At 49.5% G+C, this 22516-nt stretch overlaps 1 protein-coding gene across 4 annotated transcripts; it reads right to left on the bottom strand.

The window, feature by feature from the left end:
* Nucleotides 1–441: 441 nt before the first annotated feature.
* On the bottom strand, nt 442–21726 carry BNIP5 (BCL2 interacting protein 5). 4 transcript variants are annotated; one of them, XM_072833264.1, is made up of 12 exons: nt 21543–21726; nt 14284–14906; nt 13048–13167; nt 11292–11356; nt 10759–10999; nt 9591–9722; nt 8679–8740; nt 8132–8372; nt 7126–7257; nt 6187–6251; nt 4496–4753; nt 442–2449 (listed from the first exon to the last, which is right to left on the bottom strand). In XM_072833264.1, exons 2-12 carry the CDS (start codon nt 14900–14902, stop codon nt 2414–2416), a joined length of 1971 nt encoding a protein of 656 aa, XP_072689365.1. In that variant the 5' UTR covers nt 14903–14906; nt 21543–21726; the 3' UTR covers nt 442–2413. The 4 variants fall into 4 exon arrangements, with proteins under 4 accessions (XP_072689365.1, XP_072689366.1, XP_072689367.1 ...); XM_072833265.1 differs by having other exon boundaries at nt 8132–8369; XM_072833266.1 differs by having other exon boundaries at nt 8679–8737.
* Nucleotides 21727–22516: the final 790 nt, after the last annotated feature.

Genomic DNA, 22516 nt, shown 5'->3' with positions numbered 1-22516 from the left:
GAGACCATATTCTCTGGACCAAAACCCAGACACTGTATCCTGTCCATTTTTACCCTGGTTCTGAGTGAGAGTTTGGGCACCAAAATTAGGGACTTACTAAAACAGATGATGTAGAATCAAGACTGGCCCAGATATTCTTGGACTGTCATCTTGGCAGGCACAGAGTTGTAGAATGTCAGGTCCAGAGGCAAGTCTCATGTCCCTGAGGTCCTCAGCCTGCGGGGAGTTAGACTAAAACCCAGGTCTCTTGATGCTCAGGGCACTCCACGACTGTCTTACCAAGTTGGAGCCCAAGGATGGGACCCCTGGGTAGCAGCTGGAGAGGGACCCCCAGCTGGGGACAGGGAGGCTGACTCTCACAGCCTTGCAGGCACCAGACTGGCCTAGATGTGGCAGGTGCCCTCACACCCTGCCACCATTGTGAATAATCCAGATTAGACCTTTGTGCAAGGCAATGTCTTTATTTGCTTAAATAACACAGTACAAAAATGAGACTCAGATGCCAGCATCAGGAACTCATACCAAATACTCCTACAACTGAAAGGACATCATCCCAAATAAGAAATTATGTACAGAAGGTTCCTGACCTTCATTACAGAACTGATTCTGCCCCTTTACATTTAGGGGTTGTGTTCTTGACACTAAAATAAATCCATAAATAGCTCATCTCTCCCCAACTTCTTAGGATCGGCAATAAAACAAGATGACTTCAGAATATGCTTTGTTGAACTTCCTAAAACTTTGCCTCCGGTTTGAGGCCAGTCCTGTCTAAGTGCCCAAGGCCGCACCGCCCTTGGTTTTACTCCCTCTCCAGTCCTACCCTACAGTGATCACCATGGGTTCAACACGACAATGCAGTGTCCACTATAAGGGTAATAAGAATGAGTCTAGATTTTAACACTATCTCCCCCATGGTCATGTGTTCTGGGCAATGTCCAATGGCTATGTTTATAGCCCTGTTGGGCATGCAGGGACGTGTGCAAATTGCCCATCTGAGCCAAGCTGTTCAAACTATTCAGCTTTGTAGAAGGCAGAGCCTCTAACAGCCTACACCTCACCTTTGTGCAAAAACAAAAGGGAGTCCCTTTCTCAAGACTTTTCTGCCATGAGGCAGAAAACTATTATCATAAATCTATAAATCTACAATGTCTAGGAAGTGAATAGCATTTCCTGGGGTATGGTACTCTTGAGCAGTGCACACCCATGCAACCATCCCTGGCAATCCATCTTAAAGCCCTTCCCTATTTCCTGAAAACTACCCAGTTGTATCTGTAATAAGAATAACAACATACATGAACATAGCACCATGTAATTTTCAGAACTCTCCATATTCATTTTCTCACTGACTCTTGACAAACCCTCATGAGATGGGAGAAGTGCAAGACATCAGCTTCACTTCTCTGGACATAGAATTATAGTATTACAGCACTGGAAGGATTCTGAGAGACCGAGGATCCCCAATTCACAGGTCTTCTCTATCTGAGGCCTGTAGACTTCCTGAGAGGTGTCTGCACATCCATGTGGATATTGGTAATCACTGTTGGTGAACTGAATAAATTGCTTGTTGCACATGGATGCACATCTAGCTAAATGCATGTGGGTATTCTGGTGGGAGATTAAACAAAAATTTAGATAGAAAACTAAGGCTCACTTGAAATTGACATCTAGAAAATGCCAGCCAGCTTTTCACATGATAGTAGGTATTGTTTTAGCCCCTAAGGGTCAAGAAAATACATGATAGTAAAAAATAAGGGTACCTAAGTCCATACTAGGGTTGGCCCCAGAATGTGAAGGCCTTGACCCCAGCCCCCAATTTGGAGATAGAACTACCGGTTGCACAATCCCAGTTGAGGACCACGGCCTTCCAAGGAATGCCTGGTAGAAGCATCTGGATCTCAGGAGCTCTCATACTCATTTGTCTGATCATTCATTCATTCAGTGAAGACTTAAGGACTGCCTCCAACTCAGTGGGGTGTATTTAGCCACTGAGTGAAAGCCTGACTCCCCCACCCCCACCCCATTTAGGGAGACTTCAGCATGATAGAGTCCAAAGAGGTCTGATGGGTCACATAGTTTTTGCCCAGAATCCAAGGTGTGGAGAAGGTGACAAGTCCAGGATCTTGCAGCAAGTTTGGGGCAGGTCAGGAGGTGGAGCTCTGGTCTCCTAACTCCCAGTACAATGCTTTTCTTTCCCCGACATGGCCTCTGCCTCCTGCTAAGTGGAAGAGGGCTTTGTGTATCTCAGTCTCAGTAAGCCCACAAGGGCACATGGACACAGATGGCCATCCATACTTGTCTTCGTTCATGCCTGTGAAGCACTGGATTGGGATATTATGAAGCATCTTCAGAGGGACCGGCTAAAGCTTACAGTTGCTCAGGTAGTTCAAGGAAACTTGAGTTAAAAGTATAGCTTTTAATCTGGACTTCCGGTTTCAGGACTTGTGATATTCTGAGAGGAGAAAAAAGAACATAGGTTTTAGCCATAGCTCAGTTACTCACGTGTCCCACTCTAATAGCAACAGACAATAGACTTCTAATTAACATATTAACACACCACACTAGCTGTCACCTCGGGTCTTTACTCAGACAGCAGCTCTTGCCTTATAGTGCCCTCCTGGCCTTTTCTCCCCATCAACAGCCTCCCCACCCTCAAAGGCCAAAACCTATGCTTGCCACCTCCTGGAAGGCCTCCCAGATCAATGGTTTCACTGGCCTCAGTTACCACTAATTTGGCATTTTACTGAAACTTAATTTTGTCATCAGGAAACATTCTGTCTTTCCATATAACAGAACCATACAGAGGCCCTCCAGCATCTCACACAGCTGGGCCCAGTGGAGGCTCTCAATACTTATTGGTTGAATGAATGAAAGAGTGAGTGAATGAATGGTTAGTAAAACCAAAAGCTGGAGCTAGGGCTACTGAGGAAGTCAGAGCTGTTGTTTCTATAATATCTTTCACAAAGAACTCAGATGACTCCATAAGTTTTTATCTAACCCATCCTAGAGGGCAAATTATCCATAATATCCCCCATATCTGGGCAAAGATAATGAGGCTGAGGAAAGAGACATCGAAGGTCATAAGGAGTTCCCACCAGGAAAACAAGTCAACATAAAGCAGACCATTTGAATGACAAGAAACGAGTATTATGAGATCAGAGCTTTCTTGAGAAACTTATCATATGACTTTGAAAGGTAATTCCAGGAAAGACTGGGTGTTTCCATAATGGTGACATCATTGTACTAAAGATCTAAGGACCGTTTGGATGTAGAAGTCCTGTTTGGCCAATGCCAACAGACAGAATCCTTCCTCCCTTTATTTCGTTTTAAGATTTATTTATTTATTTATTCATGAGAGACACACACACACACAGAGAGGCAGAGACAGAGGCAGAGGGAGAAGCAGGCTCCATGCAGGGATCCCGGCGTCAGACTGGATCCCGGGTCTCCAGGATCAGGCCCTGGGCTGCAGGGGGCGCTAAACCGCTGCGCTACCAGGGCTGCCCTCTTTTTTTTTTTTTTTTTTTAAGATTTTATTTATTTATTTATTTATTTATTTATTTATTTATTTATGAGAGAGAGAGAGCATGAGCAGGAGGAGAGATAAGCAGACTCCCTGTTGAGCGGGGAGCCTGACAGGGGGCTCAATCCCAGGACCCTAGGATTTTGGCCTGAGCCAAAGGCAGACGCTTAACCAACTGAGCCACCGAGGCACCCTGGGGAACACTTCCTTCCTGTAATGTCACCCCTTCATTCAGTAGATTCTGCACTAAAGATCTAGGTCAAAAGGCCTATAGGCAGGTTATCTTAAGTGATTTTGAAAAAAGTGGGGAACACTGTTTATCAGAGTCCACCAGACAACATGAAAACTCAGACTTTAAAAAAATCAGTGAGGAGTATTATTTCTAAAGGAACCGCCTCAGAGCCGTAGGGGCAGGGGCGAGGTTATTAGGAAAAACACGAAACCAATCAGAAGAGTGAGCTCGATGATAGGGAGAAGCTACTATCAATCAACCAAGACAAGGTCAGTGAAGGATCACTGCCCCCTAGAAGCCTTCCAAATCCAACAGCCATGGATCCTCCTCATCTACCTCAACCACTTACTTCACTTGATATGGAATCTTACTCTGCTTTGTCATTCGAATTTTATGACAGTCTTGAATTTGGGAAGCCAAACAGCACAACCCATAAAATAATAAGAAGGGCAAGCTAAGGTAGCACCGGGTCCAATATTCCACATCCAAATCAAAAAGTATGGAAATGCACATACAATTAGGGGCTGGAGCCAAATAAAGAAGATTCTAATGATCAAATAAAGTAAAGCCAGTGAGGGTTTGGGGGAAAAAAATAGATCACGTGGGTTAGAATCATCTTACAAGGCCTTAGCAAGAAGGTGGCATTTGAGCTAGACCCCAAAAGTCAAGAACTCAGCAGAGGAGGGGAGAGGACAGTATACCAATCCTGTTGGGATCTTGAGCTGGGTGTCGCTTGTTCTCACCTGCTGGGCCTCCCGACAGGGGAAATGGGAGTAGCTGTGTTGGCTGTAGCGCAGGCCCATGAGGCTGAGGACGGCGTGGCTGTTGTTGCCAGCAAATTTGTTAGGCAAGCCAAAGGCAAAGTGGTAGGGTCCCTTAATTAGCTTCCTGTCTGACTCCGTAGAGTGGGCCTGCTGACTGTGTAGGGTGGCTGCCAGCTTCCTGAGGGAGGAGTCTGAGAGCCTGTATAAAAACCTCTTAAAGCTGGGGTGTCGCTTGATCTGGAAGCAGAGATGAAGACAGGCCATCAGTGCCGCTGGCGAGTAGCCCCCTCCCACCAGCTGCCCCTGGCCCCAACTGCGTGCACCCAGGCTGGACACCTTCCTGCCCCTTGGATGAGCTCCCGTGTTAAATGCTTCCACCACCCCCAGCCTCTCAGAATCTGTTCCGCAAGATTCAACTCCAAGCAGCAGAACAAAAGGGGGGGGGGGTGGGAAGAACGTGCAGGTCTTTGTATAACAGATGCTTAAGTAGCATTTACTAGCTGTGTGACTTCTCTGAGCCTCAGTTCAGTTGTGGGTAAAATGGCAGTAATAATACCCCCACCCACACTCAGCGTTGTTCGGGGAAGGGAATTAAGTGAGATGGTTTATGTAAAATGTTTCATGCAGAGTAGATGTTGGATGGATTTAAGTTCCCACTCTAAGTCGCTTCCTCTTAATACCTAAATGTCCTAGGTTGGGTTCCCCCAGAGACAAGGGCTTAAGTGCAGTTGGTTTATGTGGTCAGTGATGCTGCAAAACACCAACAGAGGATGAGGATCCAGGACAAAGATGGGAAGGAGGTCCACAGAGGTTAGCTACTGAGCCTGGTCCTTGCTGGCCACTCCAGGAGTCAACATAGAGCACATTCCTCAGAGTTATCCCCTCAAGGGGCAAGGGAGCTAAAGTATGTATACACCAGCTCCCAGAAGCCATGGGCTGCTCCTCAGAAGGTGGGGGGTGATCATTCTGGCTTACTGTGTGGATGGTAAAATGATTCTAGGGGCCAGTCCTCAGGCAAAAGGATGCAGGTGCTGGCAGTGGGGAGCTGGGCCAGTGAGCACTGTGATGGTAAGGTGAGGCACTCACAGTGTCCCTATGCTCATGACTCATCTGTGACCTGGGCTCATATCTATTGCTTCATATGTGATCTGTGTTTGTTTCTCCAAGTAGACTGTGAGATTTTCAACAAGAGAACTTTCTGTTATTGGCTCTTTGGCAGGAGAGGCAAAATCTAAAAGCTTGAGACAACTGCTGATCATAAAGATGCTGAAATGTGTGCCAACAGAGAGTGAAAAGAAAGCTAGTAGAGGACATGATCAATGGGACTGGCAGGCCCAAGGAAAGAGGCTTCAAGGGAGGTGTGAACATGAGTTGAACTTCAAGGGGGATTTGGATCGGGGAGGTCCCGGAAGGCGGGGTGAGCTGCATAGACATTATATTAAGCTAACATTTATCTCATCTGCTATGTGACTGGCATTTTCTATATATGCACTAAACTTTGTCAAGTAGGTATATACCCCCCATTTTGCAAAAGAGAAAACCAAGACTCAGAGAGTTTAAGGGACATGCCCAAGGTCACCTGGATGTAGAGATGGGGATTGAATTCAGGCCTGAGTTGTGGGTTGATGAGGCCTCCGGGGCCAGCCTTGGGGGTACTGAGTAGTCCTTACCTGCTCCCCTAACTGGCCATCCACTTCCTGGAGAAGGTCCGCCAGCCTCTGAATGATCATCTCCTCTACAGAAAATAAAGAACGATTCAGAGGCCATTGACAAGTTCTGCAACAACACACCCTCCCACTACAGACGGTATTTTGTCTCTAAAACACAGTACACAGATGAGTTTTGAAGGGCAAAGAAAAATCTTCTCCAAAACTAGGGCTGGAGCATGAGAGCTTTATTTGAGTTTGCTTTATAGGAATTGAAAAGACTTTGGCCAGTCGAGCCTCACCTCAGCTCCATTTTTACAAATGTGGAAACTGAGATCACCCAATGTCTCCTATCCAGGCTATAGAGTAGCATGGTCACGAATGGGAGTTGGGACCAGGAGCAGCTAATTAGAAAGCAGGGAGGGGGAGACGCCACAGCCATGGATGTAACAAGATCTCATCCACCAGGCGGGGCTGGAAATGGCCACATGCGTTTGTCTGATCCTACCAAGACCCAATGGCAAATATTCTGAATATTTGCAGACCTTTCATCATCAACAGTAGGCAGCTTGAAATCAGCCATGGTGGAGACACTTACACCACGGAAATCTGCAAAAGCTACATATCGGGGCTCCCCCACCACACCCACCCTCATTCTGTTTGCCAGAACACCACTGGTTATGAGACCCAGAGCAAGCCAGGAATTTTATATGAAACATTCGAGCAAACCAGTGGAGCAGGGTGGGTGAATTTACATCCCACAGAAAGACAGGTGTTCTCACCTGCAACTCGGCCCCAGGAGCCCCAGTTGAAAGGCCAAGGCTGCCTCCTCCCCAGCCTGCTAGAGTCTCCTGGGGTGTTTGTCAGTAGCCCTCCCAGACCCTACTCGAAGTCACCCTCTGAGGCCCATGCAAACAGAAACCCCACAGCAGCCGCCCCGGGAGAGAGTAGGGTGGTACTAACTAGATTCGAACACTTCATCTGGCTGTGGTCCCTCCTCTGGCTTATGGCCTCTGGTCTGGGAGGGTGCATCTGAGGGCCTAACAGGTGCCCCTTCGGTGGGCAAGGACTCCCGGAACTCGACGCCGTCCAGATCTGAGGGCAGAAAGGAGATGGTGTGAGCATGTTTTGCACCTGTCTCAAATCCACAAGCATATCCAGGTCCAGGTTCTGACAAGAAGCTGTCCAAAGGCACTGGCCCCAGAGGGGTCCTGCTTCCCTGGGCTCCTCAGGGAGCCCCCAGACCTCCAGCGCCCACCTCAAAGGCATTCACAGAGCCTTCTCTACCCCCTCCAGAAATATTCTTATTTTCTGCCACCAGCCCCCTCTGCCTCCCTCCTCACAATGCAGGAGGAAACAGAGCAGGCCTGTCCACAGATCCCACCAGATGAGCCCACATCCCCTTTGCTCTGTGAGGCTTTGCCAAGTCACTTCCCCTGTGTGAACCTCACTTTCTCCATCTGTCAAATGGAAATACCAAGACTGACTTCACCGGTTGTAAGTGGCTTAAGTGAGATAACATGTGGGACAGTAGCATGTAGTGGGCCCTCCATACATGTCAAGGGAATCACTGTATACCTCATGCTTCGGAGGAGTAAAAAAGCAGAGGCCCTGGCCATATCCTACTTCATCACACCCAGGTCTCTGTGGTTTTCTATTAGCTTTCGGGTGAGTCAGATGCACCCAGCTGATGAACCCATGCACTGCTCTCCGACTGCATTTGATTTTAAGTATTTGTGTGTTTGTGGGTGGGGGAAGGGAAGGCTGGCATCGTGGGTGGTGGGTCCAGCTGGCAATCAGCACCCCCTCTCTCGACAGCCCTCCCACACCTCCCCACCTCATTGGAGCAGAGAGCCAGAGAGTGGAATCAAGCTTGAAGCAGAGGTCACACAGCTGGCCTAGCCTGCTCTGAAGGAAGCCCGGGGCCAGAGGCAGCCTCTGTTGCCATGGTGATGCTGGGGCTGCTCACCAAGGCTGCTGGAGGTGGAGGGCTGATGGCCTCCCACACACAGGGGCAGAAAGCTGGGCCTCCTGTGCGGCCGGGACTCTGGGCTGGTGGCACCTGCAGCCCCAGCTCTCTTCTGGTCCTTGGAGCCATGTTTCTTATGTGAAAAGGCTTTTCTGAAGCTGCTCTTTTTCTCATGGGATTTCCTTCTGTAGGGTAGGGACAGGTTTTCTACAGCCACCTCTGGTTCCTGGACTTGAAGCTGCTGTGGGGGAGATGAGGGAAACTGAGTCAGGGCCCCCGACCTTGAGGAGATTGCAAGCAAGCTGGGGAAAGAGACCAGCCCCCCCTGAAACACACGGAGACCCCGTGTAGACCAGAGGGTGCGGGTGCAGCCTGGCCAGCGCGAGTGTGGCCTGAAGCCATGGGGGTCGGGGAAGCTGGCTTCGGGAAGGCCGAAGGCTTGGAGGTGGGCTCTGGAAAGATGGAGAATTGGGGGAGGGGCAGCGAAGTTATTATGGCAGGCAGGGGTGGGGGTGTCCCCAGCAAGGGTTGGGAACGTCGGCCTCACCTTCACTCCCCACTGCTCCTCTGCATCCGGGAGTAGGGCAATGATCTCCTGGATGAATTCTTCTAAAAAAGAACAAAACGGTGGCTTGCACTCGAGGGTAGAGAAAAGCTTATCTATGGTCTGTCCTCACTTCCTAAGGTCCAAGTGGCTCCCTGGGTGAATCTGACCGGTCTCCAGGCTGCTCATGAGCTTGCCCTTGTCCGGTGTCCCAGGCCGGGCCCTGAGGACACCGGTAGATTCCTCAGAAGTGGCCTGAGCAGAGCTGGTGCCCTGGGAATATGTTCATTTCTTCGTTGGTCAGTGAGCGCCTATAGGTGCCACGTTACATGGTGAGCCCCTGCCTCCAGGAGAAGGTGCCTCGAGGCCATTTGGAAAGGCCTGGTCCCCTCGCCCAGCACCGCCCTCCTCTTCTACTTAGAACAGGGGCCTTCTCAATTCCCCTTCAAGGCACATTTTCTGTGAAGAGCAAACAAGCAGGAGGGGTGTGTGGGGGAAGGGGATCTTTAAACGGTCTCCAGACGCACAGAACTGACAGTGATCGTACGACCCCATCCTTGGCCCTGCCGATGGCAAGGAAACAGTAAGCATGCTGGCAGCCGGCCACCTGTTGAACTTCTCCCCCAGAGCCCCTGCCTCTGTCCTTCCCTCTGGACCTCTGCTGAGGCCCTGTCCTCAAGCTGGGCTCCATGGCCACACCAATAACAACAACAAAGGGCAGCTAACATTAATTAGCTCTCGGCAGCTTATTAACTATGCTGAGTGCCCCGGACGCCACACTGCCCCTGCCTGCTGTGCTCGGAGGAAGTCAAGGCCCCGTCACTGTCTCTCTCTGGGTCCGTTTCTCTTCTACATGTAGAAGGGTCGGATCAGATAATTTCCAACAGGCCTCTAAGAAGAGGAGAGGGTACTAACTGAATTCCAAGGCTGTGTTGGTCTGCACATCCTCTTCTGGTTCCTGACCTCCTGCTTGGGAGGAAAGCTGGAAGGGACTTGGACCCCCACTGTCTGTGGATGCGGCCTCTTGTATGTTATGTTCCTCCAAGCCTGAGAAGCAAGAAGAAAGGGTGGGTGTGTTTCATCAATGTGAAGGTGTTGACTCACATGCAGAAGTTAGCAGAGGTTCCAAAGTTCACTCTGTGGCTAGAATGTGCAAAGGTCTTGATGCAGCAGAGGTGAGCGGTGGGTCAGGGTCAAGGCTCCCGTGCACGGGCCCAGACCTGCCTCCCTTATCCCGCTGTACTTCCTAACAACCAGTTTTCCTGGGCTCTGCCCTCCTCTCCTCCCTCCCCTGATAACCTCATCCCTCCTCCAGCATCTTGGCTTGGAGAAGAAAGGCCTGATTCCGTGGTGTGAATTATCCCAGCAGGGCCAGAAACCCCCTGCATGAGGCCACCTGCCCCTGTGACCTGAAATTCTGCCACTGGGGCTCATATTTGGTGTGAAGCATTGCCCCTCCTTTTTAAAATCTAAATTCCCCCAGCCAGGCCAAGCGGCTGGGCTAGGCTCTTCTTCCCCGCCACCCAGGATGATCCTTTCTCTCTGGCTCAGTTTCCAACACTGGTGGGCCATGTGACCCTGAAACACATTGTTTTACCTCCTCAGGCCTCAGTTCCCTCATCTATAAAATGGGGATAACAATATGGCTATGAACACTGATCGAGTATAGACACGCAGTACGGAAGTATCTTATTTTATAGGTGAGGAGCCTGAGGCAGGCACAGGGATGGCGAATGATGTAGAAAGCGTAGCTCAGAGTTCAGGTGCCCTGCTTCCCAGGCCGTGGTTCCTTCCTGCACATGCTACCCCCTGCCAGGGTAGAGAAGCTGGATGATGGAGAGATGTGAATGGCTAAGGGATCCCTCAACAGTGTCTGCTGTGGGCTTAGCTCGATTGCCTGGGCAGTGAGGTCTCGCGTGTGGAGGTGATCTTTCTCCTCCCACTGCCCTCCCCACACTGCTTGGAGCAGAACAAAAGTCAGAACTGGGATGGCAGCCCTTCAAACGGCCAATTCCAGCCCTGGAGAAGGTTCCAGAACTGGAAGCAGCTGCAGTGTTGCTATGGTGACTCTGAGTCTGCTCACCAGGGCTGCTAGAGGTGGAGGGCTGATGGCCCCCCACACACAGGGGCAGAAAGCTGGGCCTCTTGAGTGGCCGGGACTCTGGGCTGGAAACCTCTCCAGGCCCCGCTCTCTTAGGCTCCTCCGAGCTATGTTTCTTGTGAGAAAAGGCTCTCTTGAAGTTAGACTTTTTCTCTTGGGATTTCTTCCTGACAGCTGGCGCTGGGTTCTGCGACACCAACACCAGCTGAGGAGCTTGAAGCTGCTGTGGGAGAGATGAGGGAAACTGAGTCAGGCCCTGACCTTGAGGAGAGGGAAAGCTCCTCGAGAAGCAACCAAAGAGCAGCCAGGTGCTTCGGGGTGGCCCCAGGTAAGGGAGGTGAGAGAGCCCAGAGCCGGGGAGCACTGAAGCCTGGAAGGGCAGACAGGGTTTGAGCATGGAGGAGGAGGAGGAGAGGGGAGTAGGGACAGGAGGAGGGGGGGAGGGGGAGTAGGGACAGGAGGAGGAGGGTTGAGGTCAAGCCGATGGGGGTTTACACAGGCCCTTTGCTCCTTACCTCTTCCTCCCACTGGTCTCCCACTCTTTGGAGAAATTCCACTATCATCTTGATGATTGTATCCTCTGGAAGAAAGTGAATGCACCCAGTTAGTCTTTCCATGTGCATAGAGACCCCTTTCTAATGACTGTCTTGGACTTCTGGGATCAACTTAGTCCTGTATTAAGAGACAGAGCTTTAAAAAAAACGAGAGAGAGAGACAGAGCTCTTAAAACAGGTCCATGGCCCACGGACATGGGGAAAAGCACCGTGTCCCAGGAGCTAATCCTTCTAGAGAGACTCTGGAGAGCCACAGGAAAGGGCAGTAGGCCAAAGCATGCAATTTTAGGCAGGCAATCTCAGGTCAAGCTTCAACCTATACCCCCTATTTCCTTTGGCCTTTACAGATTTGTAAGTACCTGCTTTGGGTTTGGCAAGCTGTATGACCTTGAGTAAATCTCTTAACCTCTCTGGGCCTTCATCTCTCTGTGAAGTGTGAATCGTAATCCCGGTCCCAATTCCCTCAGTTGGCTATCAGGCCATTAAGGAACTGTGCTTGGAAATAATTTAGGAGCCTAATACCAATCTTCCCACCTGCAAAGTTCCAGTGGGGAAAATTGTGGAGGCTCAGCCTAATTAAAGTAGAGAACGGAGAGACTCCAGCAGATGTAACACAGACAGCCTGACAGGTGGACACCTCTAGCACACCAAGTCTTTACGGAGAAACCACAAACAACATAAATGGTTTTCATTGATACCCTCATCAACCGACCCAAAGACGGTATGCTCAGAGTAGCTTCTGCTAGCTGTCACCTGACCGGTTTACATGAAAGAAGGTGTAAACAAGACTCCCCCAGCCCCGGGCTGTCTGCACATTTTGACTCAGTCAACCAGCCAATTTCCTCTCATGTGAAAAAGCCAATTCGAGGGGCACCTGGGTAGCTCAGTGGTTGAGCGTCTGCCTTTGGCTCAGGTCCTGGGATCGAGTGCCACATCAGGCTCCCCATGGGGAGCCTGCTTCTCCCTCTGCCTATGTCTCTGCCTCTCTCTGTGTCTCTCATGAATAGATAAATAAAATCTTAAAAAAACAAAAACAAAACAATTTACGTGTAAAATAAACAGCCTGCAGAATAGCCAACTAGATGCCTTTTAGTTATTGTTTGACAAATGCAGAGATGTTTTATATCTTTTAAAATGTGCCCATTCATTACAGGGAATTAGATTCATAGAGCATTCACTATTGATTTTATTAAGGGCAATAACAGTATTGTGGTTGTGCATGAGACTGTACTCATTTCTTGGAGAGACGTGCTTAAGTATTTAAGGATGAAGGATCATTTTACTGAAAATGGCTCAGCAACAAAATTAAACACACACACACATTTATGAAGCAAATGGTGGCCTACATCAACAATTGTGAATATATGAGTATCTGTAGAACTCTTCCACTCTTCCATATATTTAACAATGTATATACAATCTATACTCTTCTATTCCACACTCCTTCTCTAAATTGAAAAAGACTTTAAAAAGTCTCATGCTCATTAACACATAAGGCAGGAACATTTGCCAGTGGCCGTTCTAATTCCTGAGACTCCCTTCTGTGAAACTCTAAAATAAGTAAATGTGACCAGAAGCCCCAGAAGGAACAAGATCTGTACATGATCTTGAGAGGACCATCCAAGGTCCAAGCAGTCATCCAGAACAATGCATTATAATCATTTGGTATCGGCCACCCCCACTGCAGAGAAAGAGGACACTGTAGATTCTGACTCACTGTCAGTGTTTTTGAGGTCTTCTCCCCACCGGTGACCTGTGGCTTGAGGAGAAATTTCTGCTGCTCCAGGAACCCCATCCTCAATGCACAAGGACTGGGGAAGATCAGAACCTTCCCCACCTGGAAGAAAGATGGAAATAAGTGTATGGGTTGAGGGGAGATCAGGGGGTGTCAGGGACGTTCTTCTGACTTTGCTCACGAACACAATAAAATGACAGAATTTGCAGAGAGACAGACACTGATGTAGCCAGCTCCAGGCTTAACCAAAAACAAAAAATGAGAAACCTGCCAAGGTTTCCATTTCAACCCAGGCATTCCTTCTCCTTATGAAAAACATGGTGAGTTTGGGGTCATCTGGGTAGCTCAGTCAGTTGAGTGTCTGACTCTTGGTTTGGGCTCACGTCATGATTGGAATCAGGTCATGATCTCAGGGTCCTGGGATCATGGGATCGAGCCCTGTGTCAGGCTGCACGCTCAGTGGGAAGTCTGCTTGAGATTCTCTCTCTCTCTCTCTCTTCTTCTGCCCCTCCCTTCACTCATGTATGCTCTCTAAATAAACAAATAAATAAATAAAATCTCAAAAAAAACCCAAAAACCCCATGGTGAGTTTTGAGTGCTCTACCTCCAGGTGCCTATAGTGTATTCAACTCCAGACATAAGAGTCAGAAAAGAAAGGCACCTTGGGGACCAGCTTCCTTGTTTTAGAAATGAGGAATCAAAGGTCCCAGAGAAGGGCCGTAACTTGCCCAAGGTCACAGAGCAAGTTTATTCCTGACACAGCCAAGTGTGGGACTGGCACTAGGCAGCTGGCTCTTTCCACGTCTCTGGCCGCACCCATGGTCCACACAGATGGATCGATGTCTGGGGCAGGGCTCCCCTCCTCACCTCTCTCCCTGCCTTCCCGTTTCTCCCTGGTCTTTGCTCCTTCAACTAGAGTACTGAACAACAACAGCCACCATGTGCGGACCATGGGCCAGCTCCGGGCCACAGCTATCCCAGCGGAGAGCAACTATTACCCCCATTTTATGGATGAAAAGAAAACAGTGGTGGAAATGGGCCTTGACCGCAGGCTTTCTGCCATGGTGCTGTTCTGCCTAGAAGACATTTCACAGTGGAGCTGTGCCTGAAGGTCGCCCCACCTTCCACCTCCCTTCTGTTGAGAGGTTTGAAGAGCCCGCTTAGAGGACCATAGCCCTTGAGGGTGGGGCAGGGGGTTACCAGGCACGGTCTGCTCACCCTTGGGTGCTGGGCCCCGGTCAGCCTCCTTGGAGCATGGGGTAGCAGCCAGGTTGGGCAGCCCTGTTTCTTGGCCTTCGGCCTCATGATCTTGGGCCCCCTTGGTTTCTTCAGCAGCATGTTTCTTGTGACTGTGTTTCTTGCGGCTGGCCTTCTTGTCGTGGGCTTTCTTCCTAGGAGCTGTGTCCCCTGGTGCTTCCGGGGTTTCTGCAGACTTGGGGAGGCCTTCTTTCCCCTTTGCCTTCCGGCTGGCCTTGTCTTTGGGCTCCTCAGGGCCTGTCCTCAGAAAGAAGTTTATGATGGTCTTCAGCCACCCCTGCTGGCCCCGCTTCTGGGTCTTGTCCTTCTTGGTGTCCTGCGGAGGCCTCTGGTCACTGGAGAGAAACTTCTTGGTCTCCTCCAGGCTCAGGGCACCATGGCCATGAGCTGGGCTCTGGGGACATCTGGTCCCATCACTGGCCGTCTGGTGAAGCACCCTCTTGGAGGGGGGAGTGGACATGGGCAGGGAATGGCCCTTGCAGTTCCATGACTCTGAGTCCTTCTTGGGGCTGTGTGACCTCTCCAGAGACCTGGCTCTCCTCCCCAACGGAGGCTTCTTGGGTCCCCGTGGATGATCCATTGCACTACAAACAAAACAAACAGCTCCCTTACAGGATACCTCCCAGAGATGTACAGGTGGGCTAACATGCCGACCCATGCTCCGACCCACCCTGCCCATTCGTGTGAGTGACCATCAACCCCCAATGCTATTGTCTCATTTAAATTCCTCAACCATCTGGGAGGAAGGGCTATCTTTGTCCTCATGTTCCAGAGGAGGGAACTAAACCATAGGAGGTCATGCCCCAGATGTCACAGCCGGTCTGCAACTACCCCAGGGCCTCCAGAAGGACACGGCCTTGCCAGCAACTTGCTTTTAGCCCTTGAGACTGCTTGTGGACTTCTCACTGCCAGAACTGGAGGATGATTAATTCACATTTCCCCCAAACCTCCGAGTTTGTGGTATTTTGTTATAGCAGCAATAGGAATCTAATATAACGAGCCAGGGGCCACGTCCTGCCCCTTGGGACTTTGGGCAGCTCATGTACCACTGTCCTCATCTGAAATATGCCTGAGACCTGCCTGTCTGTCTCACAAGACAGCTCAGTAAATGGCAACTCTGCTCCTCCAATTGCTTGGGCCAAAAGTTTGAAGTCATCCTGACTCCTGGCTTCCTCTTGCTCCCCACATCTAATCTGATGTGGTTTAATCCCACATCAGCAAAGACTGTTGGTTCCATAAAGCACATCTGGACCCCCACCCGTCTCCTCTCCTCCTCCACCACCCCATGGGTAAGCTAGGCCCAGCTCTGCTCACTGGGGCTATTGCAATCGCCTCCCAACTGGTCTCCCTGCTTCTTCCCTCAGCAGCCACGTGTTTCATTGTTATTGTCTGAATCTCTCTTCCTTCCCTCTGTTTTACCAGGTCCTGTATCCTGACTGCCTAGCATTCAGTAAGCACTCATTCAACAAATGAATAAATGTACAACACAAACATTTAGGAGACTGTGCAATACATAGGTATCTTTGGCTGCGTAGTTAACATACAGGACACATATTTGGACCAGTCCCATCTTAGAGCAGCTGGAGCCCTTCCTTTCTCCATCCAGAAGGAAGTAGCTGCCCACAGAAAAGATGATAGAATCATCTCCTCCTGGGCACCATTTTAATCAGGCCAGACTATGAGCAGTGCACCTAATTTGTGTGTCTTTAATCCGAAAATCCTGTAGCTTCCCAATTCTTCCAAAGCTGTTCAGAAACCTTTTGCCCTTTGGGGGAAGCTAAAATAAAATATGGTCTTGAATCCCAAATCTGAGCCCCTGGAGATTCCTATGTAGTTTAGATACACAGACTGCCTATGCTACTTTGTAATTACAGCTTTATCATGCATTTACTAAGTATTATTTAGCATATTCCTTATTCAAGAATTACCTATTTACATCATGTCTCCTGCATTTACCAACTAATTCATTAAAGTGTGCCCCATCACATGTCCAGCTTAGAGGCACAAATAACAACCTATAATTGCAATTTCAGATGTGTGGGGATCCATGTGAATATGAGGAAAATACATAAAGAGAGAGAAGACAGGCATGGGGAAATACAGAGAGATTTGGAGGTGACCGTAGCATTCAGGATATCTTCCCTGCTTCATGCACAGGTCTGGGGAGGAGGGACTTCGAAGGGTGGCCAGAGGCCAGCGGGAACCAGCAGCATTGCTGGGGATCCACATGGACAACCTTGCAGGAAATGATAAAACGGGCTGGGGAGGAAGCTGGCAATTTGGAAGTCTTTATTCGGTGTTTAATGTTCCTTAAACGGAACTTCTGAGTTATATGAAAACTTTAGCTCTCCGTGCCTGTACCTTATGTGGAAATTAAGTAATGTTCTCAAAAGCCTCAGAGGTCGCCTTCTGGTCATGCTTTTGAAATGTGGTATGGGGTGGGATGAGCAGAGGAAATCATAGAAGAAAATATTTTCTTTCTTTTCATTTATGCCTTTCAATTAAGCATCCACTAAATACCAGGAATTATGCTTGGTGCTAGGGATATATTGTACAAGATGCAGGTGGTACCCTCGGAGGGAATGCTCTGGTCTTCTTCAAATGGGCACCACATAAGTGGTGGTGACAGTAATGCTCTATTCCCCTGAGAGCCGTTCTCTCTTTAGTAGCACATGGTCTTAAGAGAAGATAAATTTAGGTTGAAGGTTTATTTAACTTAAGATCCAAGCAAGCTGAGCCAGAGATATTTACTGAATGGTGTCAGGGTTCTCTCTGCTTCTTCCATATATTCCTGTGGTCAGGGCACATTGGATGGGGCTGGCCGAGAAGCAGTTCGCTAATAAAACCACCGAACCACCGAACCAGCGAACCACCGTAACACAACAGAACACCCTTGTTCAGGAGCGGGGAGGGGGCTTAACACAGAGAGAGGGTGGGAGCATCCTTCCCAGCTAATGGGGAAAGAGGCGCAGTAATCCGTTTAAAAGCTGTCATTGCCATGGGAACGGTTTCCACCATCGGGGATGGTCGGATGGTCGCAGTGTCCTCCTCCTGCATTCAGGGGACACGCCGAGATTCCTAATCACAGCATCGGTACAATTCCACTGGGCGATGGTTTCCTTCTTGATGTTTTCTCAAGAAAACTGCCTCGATTTGGCCACCCTCTCTCCAAAGCAGCAATGCCCTGGGCCCAGAGGGAGGCGATGGAGCAGCTTAGAGCAGCACCTGAGGCTGGGAGAGGCCTTTCTGAGTGTTTACCCAGAGAAGAGTGACTCCAGTATCTCCTGAGGCCTCCCAATTCCAAATCCAGGGACCTCATCCTTCCCTAAGGTGCTACAGCATTTGATACGCTCTTCCCTCTCTAGGCGGCCGTGACCCAGCTCAGTCCACCCTCCTCCTACCTCTCAGACCTCTCCTCCTCTTTCACACTCTAAAGATCGGCCAATGCCAGCCCCAGGAGTTGAGACGGTGTGGCTGGCCAAGGAGGCCAAGTCCACCCATCCCCCAGGGAGACACCCCAGAAGAGCCCCCCTTTGGCCAAAGTGTCCTCAGACTTTTAAAATCTCTCAGCCCTAAGAGGACTGTGTTTTCACACACACTCCACATTCTACATGTGCTGGAATTAAATCTTTCCAGACATTCTGATTGTAAAGTTCTGCCTATCTAGAATTCATCAAAGCAAGATGTTCTCTTTCCTTCCTCTTTTTTCCACGTTTCATGCCCCTGCTCTGCCTGGGGGTCCACCCACGTTCAGCCTCCGGGGGAATTCCACTCTGTCCCGGAGGTGTGTCCAGACCAGTAACCCCAACACTGCAGCCAACCCCTACTGTACAGAAACCCAGCTATTCTTGTAAACCGGTTTATGACCTTGGCAGAAAAGGGACTTCGGAACAAAGTCCGAGCCTACTCAGAAACTCCCAAGCGATGTGCAAATCACAGGACTTCTGATAAGACGTGATACAGGCCAGTGACGTGTTACAAACAACCGCCACCCACCAGAGAAAGCCCACAGAGCTGACCTTGACTTACCAGGGAGCAGGAAGTTTGCCAAGTTCTGAGCGTGCTGTTCTTCTTGTTGCGCTGTCTAAATGCTGCGCTGACCTCATCTCTATACCATTCTCTAATGTAGTCCTCTGGCTCCATTTCTCTGTAACCGCTCTGGCCCAGTTCACAGAGATACTCTGGGGCTGCCTTTATCCACCCCTGTGCTTTGCACAATAGATATTCTTTTTTTTAAGATTTTATTTCTTTATTCATGAGAGACAACAGAGAGAGAGAAAGAGAGAGGCAGAGACACAGGCAGAGGGAGAAGCAGGCTCCATGCAGAGAGCCCAATGTGGGACTCGATCCCGGGACTCCAGGATCACGCCCTGGGCCGCAGGGGCGCCAAACCGCCGAGCCACCCGGGCTGCCCTGCACAATAGATATTCAACAAACAGCTGGCTACTCCGAGGGAGTGTGTACGGCACCCACATCGGGGCCCCGCGTCAACACCCACAGACGCTCATTGTCATGGTCTGAATGTTAGTGTCCCTCTGCTGCAAGTTCATATATTAAATCCTCACACCCAATGAGATGGCATTAGGAGGTGATTAGGTCATGAGAGCAAAGCCCTCCTGAAAGAAACAGGCTCCCTGGCCCCTCCTACCATGTAAGGGAACCACGAAGCCCCCACAAGACACCAAATCTGGGGCACCTTGTTCTTGGACCTCCAGCATATCAGAACCGTAAGAAGTAAAGGTTTGTGGTTGAAGCCACCAAGTCCATGGGCCAGAATGGGCTAACACGTTCATGTGTCACAGAAACACACTCTAATGCACATAAATCTATGTGGATTTATGACACCGTGTTATTTTTCTTAAACCAAAGGCAAGGGAATAATGAATTAAGTGTATTCGCCGCCACACTACCACCACCACCACCCCCAAGTTAGGAGAGAGGACCTGAACCTGCCTGGTTCCCAACTGTATCCACACTGCCTGGGCGGGGCTCTCAGGTTTGCAGAACAAATAAGCAATACACAGATATGCACAAATTCAACCAGTCACCTGTACGCAGCCACAGAGTGTCCAGAATGCCCTTTGAAACTGGCCCAGCTTCAAAGCCACAGCCTTATGAATCCTACAGGCTGGTGGTGGGAAATTGAGTCTCTGAACAGTTGAGAGACTCACCTGGGCTCCCACAGCCAGGAAGCATAGAGTTGGGGCTTGAGTCCACCTCCTCGAATTCTAAATCCTTTGTTCTCTCTCTGACACCAGGTGGCCTTCCATAAACATAAACACACACCAGGACTTAGTGGTGAGCAAAGCTGCTATTCCACACTCATGCACATAACCACATCTATACACATGCACACTGTGACCTGTACACATGGAGTCACAGATGCACAGGTGCTTGGTATAGATGCCCATGCCCCAGAGGCAAGACTGTCAACACCAGGCAGGGCTCACAGACCCACAGACTAGAAACCACTCAATAGGCTGGAGGGTCAAGGGCCTCACTTTGAGGTCACACTTGCTTCTCACTGGCAGAGGCAGCCCCTTGGACACTCCAAACTCCTGGAGTGAGAGCCATGCCTGTCCCCAGGTTCAAAGCCTTCTACCTGGGCTCCCACAATGATGTGGGTCCCATTTGAAGCTCACATGCCACCCCCCACAACTTGCAGTATAGTGAGGAGTTTCTTTGGGGAAGGCCCTCCACCTCCACTGACCAGACTCAAGGGGATGGCGAAGCTGTCATTTTCTCTTTCAACACTAGACCCATCCTCTTCCCACGCACACCTCTCAGGTGTTAGATGGTAAAAATCCAAGGTATTACTTCTCCTTTCTGGAATTCCTAATAGGTTCTAGGAGCCAGAAGTCACCTGAAAAGGATCTAGCCCTACCTCTTGGATAGGACTCCTTTATGCCACATTCCTGGCAGGTAGGCTTGCTAACCATGTTGAAACACGTCCTGCAGTGGGAACTCACCACCCTTCCACTGTCAGCCAGTCCGTAGTTTAAGAAAGTCCTCCTTAGACTGAGCTGAAGTCACCAGCAACAGCCCAGCCCAGTCCATCACTCTCTGTCCAGTCCATCACTCCAATCATTCCAGCCTCAAATCGCATGGTTTCTAGACCTGTCACCCTCCTGGGCATCCTTCCCTCGGTATTCACCTACTGGTCCTTGTCCACTTCAAAATGGACAGAAGCTCCAGCCAGGGCCCAAGCCCAACCACAGCAGAGCCTGATCAGATCTTTGCGTGAAGCCTCAGGTCACAGGGGCATTTGAGCAGCCACATGGCACCATTCGGGGTGCCAGCTCAGTGTAAAGGGGTGGAGGAGTGGACTTTGACCATCTGCCTATTCTTTATTGCCACCACCAAACACACTTATACCTGGTGCCTATTTTCCAAAAGGCTGTGTGCTTGCATCTCTTGAGGATCCTTTAAAACTCAAAGGAAAGAGCTACCTAATGGCGGAACTTCAGGCACTAGGATAGAGCAGTGGGGCAGACTTGGGGCAGGGGAAGTGCAATCATCATTCCCAAAGCTGAAAAACTCCTAAGATAACCACCACTCCCCTCCATCCAACACTAGACTGTGCTCTGCTGATGCCCCATTCCATCCTCACCCCATCATGTCCTCTATCAAAGACCACAGGCAATGCAATGTTATAATCTGCCATCAAATCCCTGTCAGAGCAGCAGGCCACCAGAACTCTACATCTCTTCCTAGCCTTGGACTAACTTCCAAGAACTTTAAAAGGATAGACATTGAATCAAGCCATATCATAATAACAATACCTCCTGTATGTGAGGTCTCTTTACTATATACCTTCACATAAAGTCCATGACTTGACCTCTACTATGTTCAATGGGGAAATGAGCAGGAGAGGTAGGTAATGCTGCTCCCATTCTATAGATGAGGAAACAGAGGCCCAAAATAAGGAACTTGCTCCCCCAGGCTTGCTGGGCTAGTAAGAGGCAAGACTAGGACTTGAATTCAGAGCTTGTAAGCCCGAGTTAATTCAGAGCTCTTTGAGCGGCACTGCCCAAGATTACTTCACTGACATCTGCCCTTTCTAGAGGTGAGGAAACTGAGGCCTAGGGAGAGCCCAACAATCCAGAAGCAGAATTGGGGTTCAACTCAGAGTCTGAGTCCTGGGTCTGCACCTACTTTCAGGACCCCAAGATACCCAACTGCTACTCCAGCCCCCAAGAAGAGAGTATCGTTCAACTAACCTCAGACCACAGAAGTTACTGCTGCCACAGGACACCCTTGGCCAGGACCTCCAGACCACAGACCAGGAGCTCTGTGTCGGGTACCCCTGCAGTATCTGGGTACAACTCGCTGTCGGCTGGAAGTTGCACCGAGGGGTAGTCCCCCAGCTCGCCCAGGGAGAAGATACTACTATTGTTGCTGCCAATTTCCAGTGTCTCAGAAGATGCTTTGGTCATGGTCATTTATATCCTAACTCCCGGGAGCTGAGCTCATGGGCAGCCAATCCAGAGAGCCAAGTGTCAACCTTTGCGGGTTATGGCCTCACCCTGTCCTATCACAGCACTGCTTCCTGCTCCTCCAGCGATAGGAGGCTTACCTCAGCTACCTGGGGGAAAAAAACAAACCAGTTTCATTCAACAACTTCCCTATTACATCCAAACATCAGCAAGAAACCAACGCCAGAAAACAACCTGAGACCTGGCTGGAGGAAAGCTGGTCCGTGAAAGAGAAAACCAGCCAAGAGGGAAAGATCTAAAAAGAAAGGTCACTGAATGCAACATATATACTGGTTGAGTTGGGGGGCAAACTCAGAAGGAGGAGTGATAAGGCGCCTGTTTTCCAAATCCCGCTACCCCTGGATTAGGGTCTCCGTGAATTTCGACAACATTCTAAAAGGTCTTAAAAATTCACATTTTCACTTTCTGTAATGCCTGGATGTTTTTAGAGAGTTTATACATGTTTATAATCCAAAAGAGAAGAACTATTTTTATTTAAACACAAGCAAAAATTGTCAGAAATCCAGTCTTGGTTAACTTGACATGGGAGGTATTGCAAAGTAAATATTGAAAGCATCACGCTTTGGAGGCACCCAGACCTGGAACCATATGCCAGCAGGGGACACAATGTGTCTGAGTTTGTTTTTCATTCAAAAACTAAGTAGTCTCCAAAGAGGGTGAGCATAAGGCCAGGTGTGATAATGTTCCTAACGAAAAGA

Source organism: Canis lupus, chromosome 7 (genome assembly GCF_048164855.1).
Source record: "Canis lupus baileyi chromosome 7, mCanLup2.hap1, whole genome shotgun sequence".
Taxonomy (NCBI): Eukaryota; Metazoa; Chordata; class Mammalia; order Carnivora; family Canidae; genus Canis; species Canis lupus.
The sequence above is the reverse complement of the archived record's forward strand: the minus strand, read 5'-3'. Positions and strand labels throughout refer to the sequence as shown.

Excerpts from the sequence above, each read along its gene's own strand:
- BNIP5 (XM_072833264.1), bottom strand. The coding sequence starts at position 14,902 with ATGGATCATCCACGGGGACCCAAGAAGCCTCCGTTGGGGAGGAGAGCC. Across the intron at positions 7,258-8,131 it reads CTCCACCTCCAGCAGCCTTG|ATCTGGACGGCGTCGAGTTC; the intron begins GTGAGCAGCCCC and ends TTCTGCCCTCAG. Across the intron at positions 6,252-7,125 it reads AGATGAAGTGTTCGAATCTA|AGGAGATGATCATTCAGAGG; the intron begins GTTAGTACCACC and ends TATTTTCTGTAG.